The sequence below is a fragment of the Amblyomma americanum genome, chromosome 4, assembly GCF_052857255.1.
Source record: "Amblyomma americanum isolate KBUSLIRL-KWMA chromosome 4, ASM5285725v1, whole genome shotgun sequence".
Taxonomy (NCBI): domain Eukaryota; kingdom Metazoa; phylum Arthropoda; class Arachnida; order Ixodida; family Ixodidae; genus Amblyomma; species Amblyomma americanum.
The window spans coordinates 214,180,733-214,193,465 of record NC_135500.1 but is presented as its reverse complement, the minus strand read 5'-3'; the positions used below and the strand labels follow the sequence as shown (position 1 = coordinate 214,193,465).

General features: G+C 45.3%; 1 protein-coding gene across 4 annotated transcripts in view; it reads left to right on the top strand.

Annotated features, from left to right (window-relative positions):
* LOC144129295 (glutamate receptor 1-like) overlaps positions 1 to 12,733 on the top strand; it is a 191,844-nt gene that overhangs the window by 161,163 nt on the left and 17,948 nt on the right. For all 4 annotated transcript variants that reach the window (XM_077663320.1, XM_077663322.1, XM_077663319.1 and 1 more), the window contains 3 exons: positions 2,154 to 2,352; positions 6,499 to 6,743; positions 8,682 to 8,790. In XM_077663320.1, the coding sequence (XP_077519446.1) occupies positions 2,154 to 2,352; positions 6,499 to 6,743; positions 8,682 to 8,790 (553 nt within the window). The remainder of the gene's footprint in view (positions 1 to 2,153; positions 2,353 to 6,498; positions 6,744 to 8,681; positions 8,791 to 12,733) is intronic.

Sequence of the window (12,733 nt, the reverse complement as noted above, 5' to 3'; positions counted from 1 at the left end):
TGGAATCCACTCCTTGAGTACCAGCGGTTATCTTGCCTTCGCATTACATTCCCTGCCCAAGCCCAATTTTTCCTCTCGATTTCGATTAGGATGTCATTAACCCGCGTTTGTTCCCTCACCCACTCTGTCCGCTTCCGGACTCTTAACGTTACACCTATAATTCTTCTTTCCTTAGCTCGCTGCGTTGTCCTTAACTTAAGCTCCACCCTTTTCGTTATCCTCCTCGTTTCAGCCCCATAGGTGAGCGCCGGTAAGATACTGCAGTTATATACTTTTTCTTCAGGAATGTTGGTAAACTGTCATAACTATGCAGAAAGTGGGAATGCTCAAGCGTGGCTGCTATGAAAGAAAAAAAAAGACTGATCCCCTTTTACGTCTGCATTTCATGAAAGATGTGGGAGACAAGTGCGCACGGACACCTTTCGCTCGTTCAGGTATAGCTCATGACAAATAAACCAAACATTTGAGCTGCATACTCATTAAGCATGAAAACTTACATTACGTTCCTTCCGCATGGTATATGCAGCAATTTGTTTCGTTTATATGCATATGCACTAGGGAGAATAATGAGGCATTAGAACTGTAGGGCGCAATTCGTCTTCGGGTTCGTTGCTATTACTGTTAATAAAAATAATAGGTTATGTATGTTCTATCATAAGCTTTGTGCGGTTACAGCACTCACAGCTTTCATGCTACTTATTCAATCCTTGCATATCCTTGCATGGTGCTTTCTGTCCCTGATTTGGTTTAGGCGAGTATCCATTCAGATGTCATGATAGTAACGAAGCTTACAATATTCACTTCTGCAGTGTAGGTGAAGAACGAATTTGTATTAATTGTTAGGATTTTTACGCACCAAGACAAAATAACTCACCCCGTCAGTGTTTTCTTCCATCTCTGATCCAGCGTGCAATTTTAAATCGACTCGTGGTGACGCACTGACTTCTCTACGACTCAGTTCGTAACAAGATATTCAATGTTTCTATTCTGTGACGCCACCTACTTATCCGGTGAAGTTGAGCCGGATCTGAGCTGCAGTTGATCACACGGGGACTGCGCATTTCTGTCGCGTCGCTCCCATCTCTCTTGTCTTGCGTGCTTCTTTCTGTCGGCAAGTAATCCTCTTAGTCCCTCCGTGCCTTACACCCTCTCCGCTTCACGCTGATGCCTGTGCTAAGTTGATGGAAACCTTTCCCACACTGACGACGGGCAGATGTCGTAACTTTGTCGGTGGGTGGTGCCCAGGACTCCGGGGCCCGGAGACGAATTGGCCCAGACGGGCAAATAACGTAGAGCGAGGTGTTTTGTTGCCTCTAGGAATCACGCAAGATAAGCCTTCACTGGTTGTGTTTCTTTTTGTTGTTGCTCTTGATTGTGCTGCATTTTGATACTCCCTAACAAGATCTGAGCAGCTTTCTCCAGCTTACAGCACTCTTCACACAAAAAGAAACTAAAAGTGACTCCTTCCATATGCACAAAATTGTATATATCTAATTATAACTACTATGTGTGATCACTTGCTGCACATTTGTCCTTCTTATTTAGGGGTGGATGCCTGGGCATGAGTTTATAGAAATTTCTAATCTTTGTATCGCTAAGGAAGCTCCGGCATTGTGACTCGTTTAATATATTATTTAGCCGTTATTGTGTGTAATTGTGTAAGAAAAGGCAAGCGTAGCAGGGGGCAGACGAAGTTAGGTGGGCGGATGAGATTCACAAGTTTGCAGGCATAGGGTGGGCGCAGCTGGCAAAGGCCATGGGTTAATTAAAGAGACACGGGAGAGGCCTTTGCCCTGCAGTGGTTTAGTCAGGCTGATGATGATGATGTGTACAATGCCCTGAGAAAAATATTTTAGTTTCGGCTGTTTGTCATTTTACTAGGCCTAAAATTTGACGCTGTGTCTGGCATGGACTGGGTTTGGCATGAGTGCGTAATTTTTGTAACTGTTGCCTTCGGACTAGGCGTCTGACAACGACAACGTTAGAACTTTTGCATTAATATGCTGTAAGCTATTTCCAGTGAGCTTCGAGTGTGTAGCAGATGTCCTCAGATAGTATTGTGCACCAGATCCGATGTCGTACACTAGTTCTCTCAGCAACGCTTGTGTTTCGTCCTAAACAGCCCGCCCTGAAGTCTGGGCCTTCCCTTCCAGATCTGTGGCCGGCCGCATCGTTGGCAGTGTGTGGTGGTTCTTCACGCTCATAATCATATCGAGCTACACTGCCAACCTGGCCGCCTTCCTGACCGTCGAGAGAATGGTCACGCCCATCAACTCGGCCGACGACCTCGCGAAGCAGACGGAGGTTGAATACGGCACCCTCTCCTTTTCTTCAACGCAGGAATTCTTTCGAGTAAGTCGTCAAAGCATTACTTTGTAGACACTACCTACATTGTAAGAAAACACGAGATTGCAACGGCGCAAACTAGACAGTCACAGCAGAAAACTAGTAGTTATACTGCTGCAGCTGTGCAAGGGTGTCACTTTGTACTAGCTGGTGTTACTCTCCCACGCCGTGTCTTTCAGCTGCATGTGGCACGTTGGGCGAAATCACGGTCCGTGGACAGTGTCAATGTACGGGCCGCAAAGAAACACGGACGGAGTGCAGGGCCACCGTGCGTCACGCAAGCTTAATAAAAGGTAGACCGAGGTCAAAAGGCGTCCGCCTGTACCGCACTCTGATCGCAATGAGAACACTCGCAACGAAAACGGAGCTAAAAATCGTGCAAAAAACATAATAAAGGCGTTTCCACTGAAGGCCGATTCCGCAAGTAAATCGCATGCGTCGACACCGATTTCAGGACGGATCCCAGAGTCTACGCCACGACGCCGTTCCCTTAATTATGATGCCAACACGCCATTTTTCATGAGGCGTCAGGAGTTCGCATCCCATGGAGGGAAGTCCAATTTTCCCGCCGTTAAATGCATCGTCTGTTGCCGGACAAACATCAACATTGACATAAAGTTCCAAAGAGTCCATTTTTAGGGAGAACGTTATCTGGATAGAGTTTGCCTCAGTCTCCCTCTAACCGCCAACTCCGAGCTATAATCGTCATTGGAGATTGTATCAATATCGCCCACGACGAGTAACTCTAGTCCGTCGCGATGCTGAGCTTCTCCCACGGCCAAAGACGAGTTACGAGCGGCAATAGCATCGCTTGCAATACCAGAGGGGGGTCGTTTTTCGGGGAAAGAAACCCGTTTCGCGCCTTTAGTGCGCACTTTAAGCCTGACAACAGCCATTTCATAATGGCGCCACGCATAAAAAGTACCGTTGGCGGCGATGTACCGAGAAAAAGACCTATTTCTTGGAGCAGTTGTGACGGCAGCGTTGTTGACGATGTAGAATTTGTTTCCGATAGTGGCTATGACTTCATTCGCGAGCTGGAGTCGGCTTCAGATGACGACGAGAGCAGCACACAGCTGTGTGCTGTGCGTGTGTTTCGCCGTTTTGTGCTATGCCCGAAGTACACCCACTGTACACCCCTCTGGACTGTGACACATCACACGCTAAGCGCGTAGCTGCCATTTTTGTGTTTGTAGTTTTATTTTCTTTCTTTTTGAGGAGGGGGGGGGGGGGTAAAGGGGTGTAACTTGGGCGCATTGTAGCACCCTTTTTCGAACCCCTATAAATAGTCGTCTGCAATAATCATGTAACCACTCTGAAGAAGCCTGGTCCCCAGCCGAAGCGTCAGTAAAACCTTGTGTTTTTAAGGCTCGGTCAGTCTACTTTATAAGCATATCACTTCTCACATATATGTACGTAATATCGTCTCTCTCTCTCACACACACACACACACACACACACACACACACACACACACACACACACACACACACACACACACACACACACACACACACACACACACACACACACACACACACACACACACACACAAACGGGCAGGAGAGCAGCCTTCCACAAGACAAGCTTCGAACGAACACACAGCGGCTAAATATGGGGATGGGCACTACTAGTACTAGCGCACTCTTTACAAAAGGCCTCCAACTGGCATCAGCATTTCTAGAACCCCAGTTGTCGATCAAATTTACATTGGTATCCAATAGGGGGCGTCTCACAAGGCGCTGCGTCGCGAACTAGCAGTGCAGTCCAGATCCAGTCCAGCTGCAGCGATAAGTCCAGAGCATACACGAGCGTCGTCATCTTCTTCCATTTAAGCGCCAGCCACTGAACGTTCCGGAACCCAAGGCCCCTCTTACAACCACAACGATAAATGTCCTCTACATTTTTGGCATTCGGTTGTGCGCTTTTATGCGTAATGTTTATTTAATAGCAAATGGATTAGGCTTAACAGCATCGCTGTGCAGCTGAAGCAGTAGGTATAGGTAAGCAGGATCGGCTCCCGCTTTTTGTTGTTGATCGATTCTGCCTGCTCTGCCAACTACTAGCCGTCCTGGTTGGCTTAGTTGCTGGAAAGCGACTGCTTAGGAGAGGCGGTTGTTCTGGATTGTCTATTTGCCAAATGCAGCCGATACAGCCAGCGATGGCAGCGCCACTCACCGGCTGGTCCCAGCCCCGTCGATTTGGCTCTAGTAACACGATCAAAACGCGGCTTGGCACCGGCGCTGTGGAGTAGTGGATTATACCTGCATGGAGAAAAGTAGTTCTAGACCACTTTCTTTTTCGCAATCTTTTTTTTTTTTTCGCATTTTAAACTTATAGGTATCCTTCGGTGAGTATTTTTTCGAGTGCAAATCGGGATGCTTAGAAGTTTAAAACGATGTTTAAGAAGCTCTGAGATAAGCGTTTTCTGCCGTCTCTCCTTACAAATTGTTCACGTTGTTGGCCAATCATTTTAAGGTTTTAAGCTCAAACTTACCGGCTTGGTATGTTATTTCACGTACCCTCTTGGGTTTGTTATGCCCTTTAGGAAAGCACTGTGGCAGTTTTCAGTCGCGGTGGTCCATAAAGAGGTATTCAAGCCTAGTGGCTGTAAGGCTGCAGTTGGCGAATACGCTTCCCGATTCTAGTCACGGAGCGGGACTTTTCCACCAACAGCGAAGTTTGTGAGAAACCTGTATAGCTTTCTTCCATCCTTCATAGCGATATGGCGGCGTTCACGCAGATGCTGATGAAGTATGCTCCACATCGGATGATTCCCTTACCTGTATTAGGCTTTCAACTGGTTTTATTTGCTTTCCATAAACATCATCATCAGCAGCAGCAGCAGCTACCTGACTACGCTCACTGTACCACAAAGACCTCTCCCATATCTCTCAAATTAATCCCGTCGTCTGCCAGTCGCCGCCACCTTATCCCCGCGCACTTCTTAATCTCTTTCACCCACATAATTTCCAGCCGCCCCCTGCTACGCTTCCCTTCTCCTGGAATCCAGTCTTTTGCATTTGACTACCATCGCTTATTCAACGTAAATAGAGAAAACAATCAGGCATACGCATTACGCGCCCTAAGCAAGAAATTGAAGTCGAGCATGATATAATAAGTGACTTGTGTGTATAGTAAACAGTTAACTCGTATTCATAATATGGTATGTATAATGCGCATATTCGAACTTTTCCTATATATGCGGTTTCCTAAGCGCAAAAAAGTCAATTGAACGTCTTCATTCGCCATGTCCGTTGTTCCTTTAGTGCTCGTCTCGTACGTTTGCCAAATTTACTGTTAGAAAAAGACGGGCTGACGCAATCGATAACGAGGGCGTGACGATGGCTGAGCCAATGGAAAAAAATTAGAATAGCATAACAATTTATTTACAATAGTATACTGACGCTATCCCAGCTTTGGTTTAGTATTATGTTATAACGCTGTTCTGTCTATTTATGTGAAGCATTCGCGTGTGTTTCACTGGCCTTTATATCAGCTGTTTAATATTCCCTCTTTAATATTCTTAATATTCTTTGTTTAATAATCTTTAATATTGATTAATATTCTATTGTTTAATATTATTTAATATTCTTATGCTTCTATTTAATATTTGTTTAATCTAGTATATTTATTATTCTAATATTCTCACTGTTTAATATCCTTGTTCTTTTGGCGCCATTCGCGTTCACTATATTTACTCACTTCCTTCTAACAAGAACACACAATAAAAATTCTTTACGACCATCTGTGAGTGCAGAGGATTCTCCCGCTTTAGATCCTTCCCAGGTTTTCATACTTCTTACAGATCCTGCGTGTTAATGCCAGGACGACACAGGCTGGTGTCTCACCTACTGGTCTACACATCTACCCTCTTAACTGTGTGTTAATGCCAGGCCCCTACTGGTCTACACATCTACCCTCCTAACTGTGTGTTAATGCCAGGCTACTGGCATTAACACACAGTTAGGAGGGTAGCTGTGTAGGCCAGTAGGTGAGACACCAGCCTGTGTCGTCACCTCTCTCTGTCATATGTTCTGCTGCGGTGTATAGCCTCCTGACACCCACATACACAGCCTGCTTTGAATGTGCCACGCCATTCACTGCTCTTGTTTACAAGCCGCGCCAAGTAAGCGTTCTTCTCCCTTTCAGCGATCCAAAATTGCCGTGTACGCGCGGATGTGGGAGTTCATGAACACCCGCAAGCATGTCTTCACGTCAACATACGAGGAAGGCATCCGGCGCGTACGCGAGTCCAAGGGTAAATACGCCTTCCTCATGGAGTCCACAAAGAACGACTACATCAACGAGCGACACCCCTGCGACACCATGAAGGTGGGCAGGAATCTCGACGCAAAGGGATACGGCGTCGCCACGCCTCTCGGCTCGAATCTCAGGTAGAGAAAAACTTTTTCTCTCAGAACTGCGCGAAAACTTGTATTCCGGCTCAAAACAACGGGATACATCGTTTTTCATCGAAACTAGCGAGTTACCCCGCCGCGGTGGCTCAGTGGTTAGGGCGCTCGACTACTGATCCGGAGTTCCCGGGTTCGAACCCGACCGCGGCGGCTGCGTTTTTATGGAGGAAAAACGCTAAGGCGCCCGTGGGCTGTGTGATGTCAGTGCACGTTAAAGATCCCCAGGTGGTCGAAATTATTCCGGAGCCCTCCACTACGGCACCTCTCTCTCTTCCTGTCTCCTTTCACTCCCTCCTTTACCCTTCCCTTACGGCGTGGTTCAGGTGTCCAATGATATATGAGGCAGATACTGCGCCATTTCCTTTCCCCCCAAAACCAATTATAATTATATATATATATAGAGAAACAACCCTCACTCATTCCTTTCTGCAGCCTCATGGAAATCTGGGGTTCAATACTATAGTCACTGCAGTAGTGTTGCGAGACCGGTGGAGATCAGCATGAGCTATGAATGGCCCTTTACGGCAACGCAGTGGATTCCAAGAAAAGGCAAACGTTGCAGGAAGCAGAATATGGGGCGAGTAGCAAAAACCTGGAAGTCGGCAGGTAAAAGGTGGTCGCAGGTGGCGCAGGTCAGGCTTAATTGCAAGTCAGTGGGAGATGCCTTTCCCCCGCAGTGGACGTGAAGGGGTCTGGCGATGATGATGAATGCACGGCATTTACTGTGAAGTAATGCCTGTTGCCCCAGGGAAGGTTTGTCTCAAACGCGAAGAAAAATCACTTGGCTCGAGAGCTGTCGGCTAGCAAGCGCTAAACGCACGTTAGCATCGCTTGTGAGGCACACCTTTATCATCTGTTCACCGACGGTACCACGCATTTTGACGTTCCGGTATTTTCACCGCTGAAATTAAGACAGCCTGCGTGGTGTAATTTCTGATGCTAGCAAAATTTTTTTGGTCTTCCGCTCTACGGATTAACAAAGCGTTATGAAATGATTTACTGATGCAAACACGTCCACGGATCACCTACGTGAAGCATCAAACAAAGCGCATGCATGCATGGATGTGTTATTTTCACTCAAAACTTACAACGTTGACTGCGAGGGTGTCCATCAAATTTAGTGGATTTTTGTTATCCGCCCATAAGTGGCTCTTCTCGTGTTGTTTCGCTCATCAAATAAATCATATTTCAGGCAGCCTGTCAGAAACAGAAGACTATCCACAGAAAAAGACGAGCACTGAGGCTAAATAAGAAAATAATGTAATGTTGATATATGCATGTGACCATTCTCCAATGTCGTTTCCTCAGTGACCTTTAATCAAAGTACATCATGTGGTACAGTACCAAACGAGTACGAGAAAGCAGGAACGCATACGCAGATTACAGCTGTGCTTCTGACTGCAATATAAAAAGCGTCTCCCTTAATTTTTCATGTAGTGATCATTAAATAAACGTAGACGCTACTGTATTTGTGCAGTCGACTGTAGTTTGTACTCAGGCCAGCCGCTTCAAGCCTCAAAGCCTCGCCTCTCACCTGAGGTCAGACTGCGGTCGCGGCGACGTCAAATTATTCGCAGAAAAGAACGGTACTAATGATGGTATCTACGCAAAACTTCCATTTCGCTCCATTTTTGGTTTGGACCACTACATCTACGAAGCGTACAAAGAGCAAAAGAGAAAGCAGGTGAGAGGGAGTGTTTGCGTCATGTATGCAACATCAAGGTGTTTATATTCACCGCTGCAGGGCTCCACACAAATCTGCATGCATTCAGTCTGCCGTACTCGTCTCTATTGATTTGTTCCTTTTTTTTTCTGACCGAAAGTTACAGTGAACCAAATTTTTCTCTCTTGCATCCGTTTTTTTTTTCTGTGCCCACCTATTCACCATTATTTTTTTCGTTCCTTCCGTCTCTGTAGGGACCGCCTGAACCTCGCAGTTCTTAGCATGAAGGAAAACGGAGACTTGGCTCGTTTAGAAAACAAATGGTGGTATGATCGCAGCGAATGCAGAAGCGGTGACAGCAAGGTAAGCACTACACCGATCGTCTCGTAGGCACAACCTTTTCCCTAAGTATCATTCGCACACTTTTTTTGCGCTTGTCTGTGGCTCCGTTTCTTCGTGTTTGCGTTGGAAATCATCCGCTTCTTTCGATTCGGCGAGGAACTTCTCACTCTGGCCATCTCAAAACCTGCCTAGAGAATGGCCCTTGATGCAGCTGGTCTCCTCAAAGTTTCACTGAAAACTGGACACAGGATATGGAAAAATATCATTCTCCACGTGCGGATTTTTCTTACATTTTTTTAAATTTTGGTATTGATTTCTCACACAGTGAGTGTTGCTTATGATATCATTTCGACAGGATATCTTTTTGTTTACTTCTTTCATTCTGGAAGTGTCCATTCTATGTTTCCATATGGATAATATAGAGCGCTATGGAATATATGAAGCGTATATCGGCGCTTTAGAAAGCCCATTTAGACCCTTACGGACTACATGTGACATCATGCACATTTTAATGAATTACATAAATGCTATATGTAAAACTTATGAGCAACATACTCGACCGTCTTACTTTATCCTGGATCCACTGCTTCTTAACTAACCGCCAACAGTCATCGCCAGTCATACATCCGAAACTACAAGAGTAATCTCCGGGGTCCCCCAGGGATCGGTGCTTGCTCCGTTACTGTTTTTAATATTTATCAATGATCTACATTCTGGTATCTCACCAACTGTCCGTCTTTTCGCTGACGATTGTGTAATCTACCGCCGCATCAGCAACAGCAGTGATCAGAAAATATTACAGGATGATCTCAGCAGAATCCAAAAGCGGTGCTCCGACTGGCTATTGCAGCTCAATGTTTCAAAATGCAAATTCATGCACATTTCATGCAAACGCTCCAATCTCTATTTTCCATACACCTTGAACTCCATAGCCTTGTCTCAAACATATTCATACAGGTACCTCGGCATTGAGATAACGACCAGTCTAACATGGGCAGATCACATAACGTAATTATGTGCTAGTGCTTCCAGGACACTTGGATTCATCAGGAGATCACTTGGCCTGTCTCCTCCAGCCATCAGAAAACTAGCATTTGTAACATATATTCGCAGCAAACTTGAATACGGCTCAACAATATGAAACCCTCACCAGGCCTACCTGGTTGACTCACTAGAAGCCACCCAAAACCGGGCAGCACGTTTCATCACCTCGCAGTACAAACCCCGGCTCAGTGTTACTGTCATGAAATCATCTTTCGGTCAGAAATCTTTAGCGCTTCGCCGAAAAATTTCAATTCTCTCCCTCTTCCACAAACTGTACTTTAACTTTCCAGCACTTCGGGAAAACCTCCTGCGCACTCCGGTACGATCATCTCGCCGCTTATTTAATTCCTCGAGCATACAACGCTTGCACGGCTCCACCAACGCATTCAACAAATCGTTCCTTCCTTGTGCCATTGAATTCTGGAATAACCTACCCGAAAACATTGCCGTTGAGACTAATCCTTCCAAATTTAGGCAGCTACTCATCGAACATTTCGAAGAATAATAAAACTTTCCTATACCCGGTGTCAGCTACGATGCACTGTAAATCGACCACACACTTTGTTGAACACGTTCTATTACTATAGTGTGTATTTCTGTGTGCTTCTTCTTCACATTTTCTTTGGTTGACTATATTAATTTGTCTCTTTTACTTTGCCTAGTTTTCTCAAGTTTGTTTGCCTTTTCATATGTATGACCGTCGGACACTATGTATCCCCCCCCCCATTATGTAATGTCCCTACGGGACCCTTAAGGGTTAATAAATGATGATGATGATGATGATGAAATCATATAGAAAACAAATTATAATAACTATTCTATATTAGATGGACTCCATAACCTCAAAGTTTTTATGAGCGGCTCATATGGATTGTTTTAGTAGAGCTGCCAAAAACTACGATGTTCGCATTTCTGTAGAAAAGGAGCAGCGACAAGTAGAGATTCTACGCAAGTTCAGAGGGAGAGGAACAATATTCGGTGCTGAACAACATTCAATAACTGACCCGAGTGGGAACGAAACGGCATGGTATATCGGGTATTTTGCCTAAGATGTTCTGCAGTTTTTAAAAATAGGTTTTTTTGAGGTAGAAGACCGCTTTTTTCGGCATAGCATTCTCAGCCTTGTAGTTTATCAGAATAGAGCTAAGGCGCGCTAACTAGTAGGTTGGTTAACTAATATTGAATACATGATGAAAGCCCGCAGTTACTGAAACCCAGGAGTACAGGGGATGTTTCTTTTTGTTTTTGCTTTTCAATTTGTGAATTAATAAGCGAATTATTTAAACACAGCTGTTTGGAAAGCAGAAGAAAAACAGCCACATGCCGCCTATGGAATCCAAATCCCCGACCTCCGAGTGTCGCGTCCAGTGCTCTACCAACTCAGCTACGGCCAGAGCTGTTCGATCTACTGCTCTAGGGTGTATTTATGTGTAGCGTAACATGGCCTTGAGGTGTCCACCAGCGTCACTCGTTTATAGCGGCGGACGTAGTACGTCCTCCATTACCGCGAGTGCCTCGTGAAACGTGATCGAACGGTTAGGGCGGAAGCTGCGCGACAGCCCTCTTATGCTACCCATGGCATCAAGACTGCCAGAATCGAGGCCCCCGTTAACTACTGAGCAGACAAGGGAAGGTAAAGGAGTGGTTGTTGAACAGATCACTTTTTTAGCTATTACTGTTAGTCTCCTTATTTATTGAGAGACGTACTATCGGGGACAAAACTGGTATACTCCACGTAGCGGGAGGCGGAGCAACGGAAAACTGCATCGTAACGCCATCTACTGGCTCCATCTGGGATCGAGACAGCCAATGGGAGCCCTTTATTATTTGCAGGCATGTCAGTTGACTCGTTTCAATGTTTCGTGCTTTAGATGGCGATAAAATGTAGTTTTCCGTTGCTCTGGCTCCCGCTACATGGAGTATACCACTTTTGTCCCGGATAGTAGCTCACGGTAAGTTATACTCATTTCAGTTTATAGAATTTCGAAACTTCAATTACCTTCGGCGCTGTGGCCCAACACATTTAGGCTATGTTGCACCAAAATACACGCGTTTTCTAAAAGCTTGCAGGCAAGGCAACCCCTTCACAACACGTAACTCGTTGCAATAGGCGCATTTTGTAGAGACACAGCCCCGAGGGTAACCTCGCTTTCGAAATTTTAAATAGTTACGCCGATGTTAATTACGGAGGCTACATGCCTCTCAATAAGTAAAGAGACTAACATACATACTCTTGGTTGAGGTCAATAGAAGAAGACCTCTTCGCACCACTAATGTATTGCGGGTGATGAAGAAAATCTAATGTAAAAAAAGAGAGGGGCATAGTGCCAAGAAAAGGAATAAATTTTGATAATGATGAAAGGGGGAAAATGTTCAGGATATGAAAGCAAGAAAAGAGGTGAAGTTAGACTTTTCACGACATTGGCGTCCAAAAAAGTGTGTTTTTTTTCCATTCTTTCCTCTTCTTGTTCCTCCTCTTCCGTTGTCGAAGTCATAGTTGATACGTCTTAGTCCGCGGGTAAATTTACTAAATGTAAGGTAGGTCCAAGATATGTGTCAATGTTTGCTGCCTACGCCAGAAAATCCTGTATGGGCCGACGGTTCTTGCTTGGTGTTCTTGATTTGTAGATTCTTGCTGCTTCTGTACCAGTATCTATAGTATCTCTCGATCGTCTCCTGAAATGTGATGCACTAATGACGCATGTGGTGTCTTGTGGTTGTCTGCCGATTGCGCTTTGTTGATTCATTTTGTTACTTTGCTGTGTTGTCCCATGGAAGCATGCTGGCCATCTGCCCCGCTGCCAAATGATTGTCTTCAGGGGGCAACGCAGGCATGCTGTTTTTCGTATGATTTCTCCAGTATGTTTTTCACCATATCCTCTGATACTTTAACTAGCTTTTGATATTTTATTATCTCTGG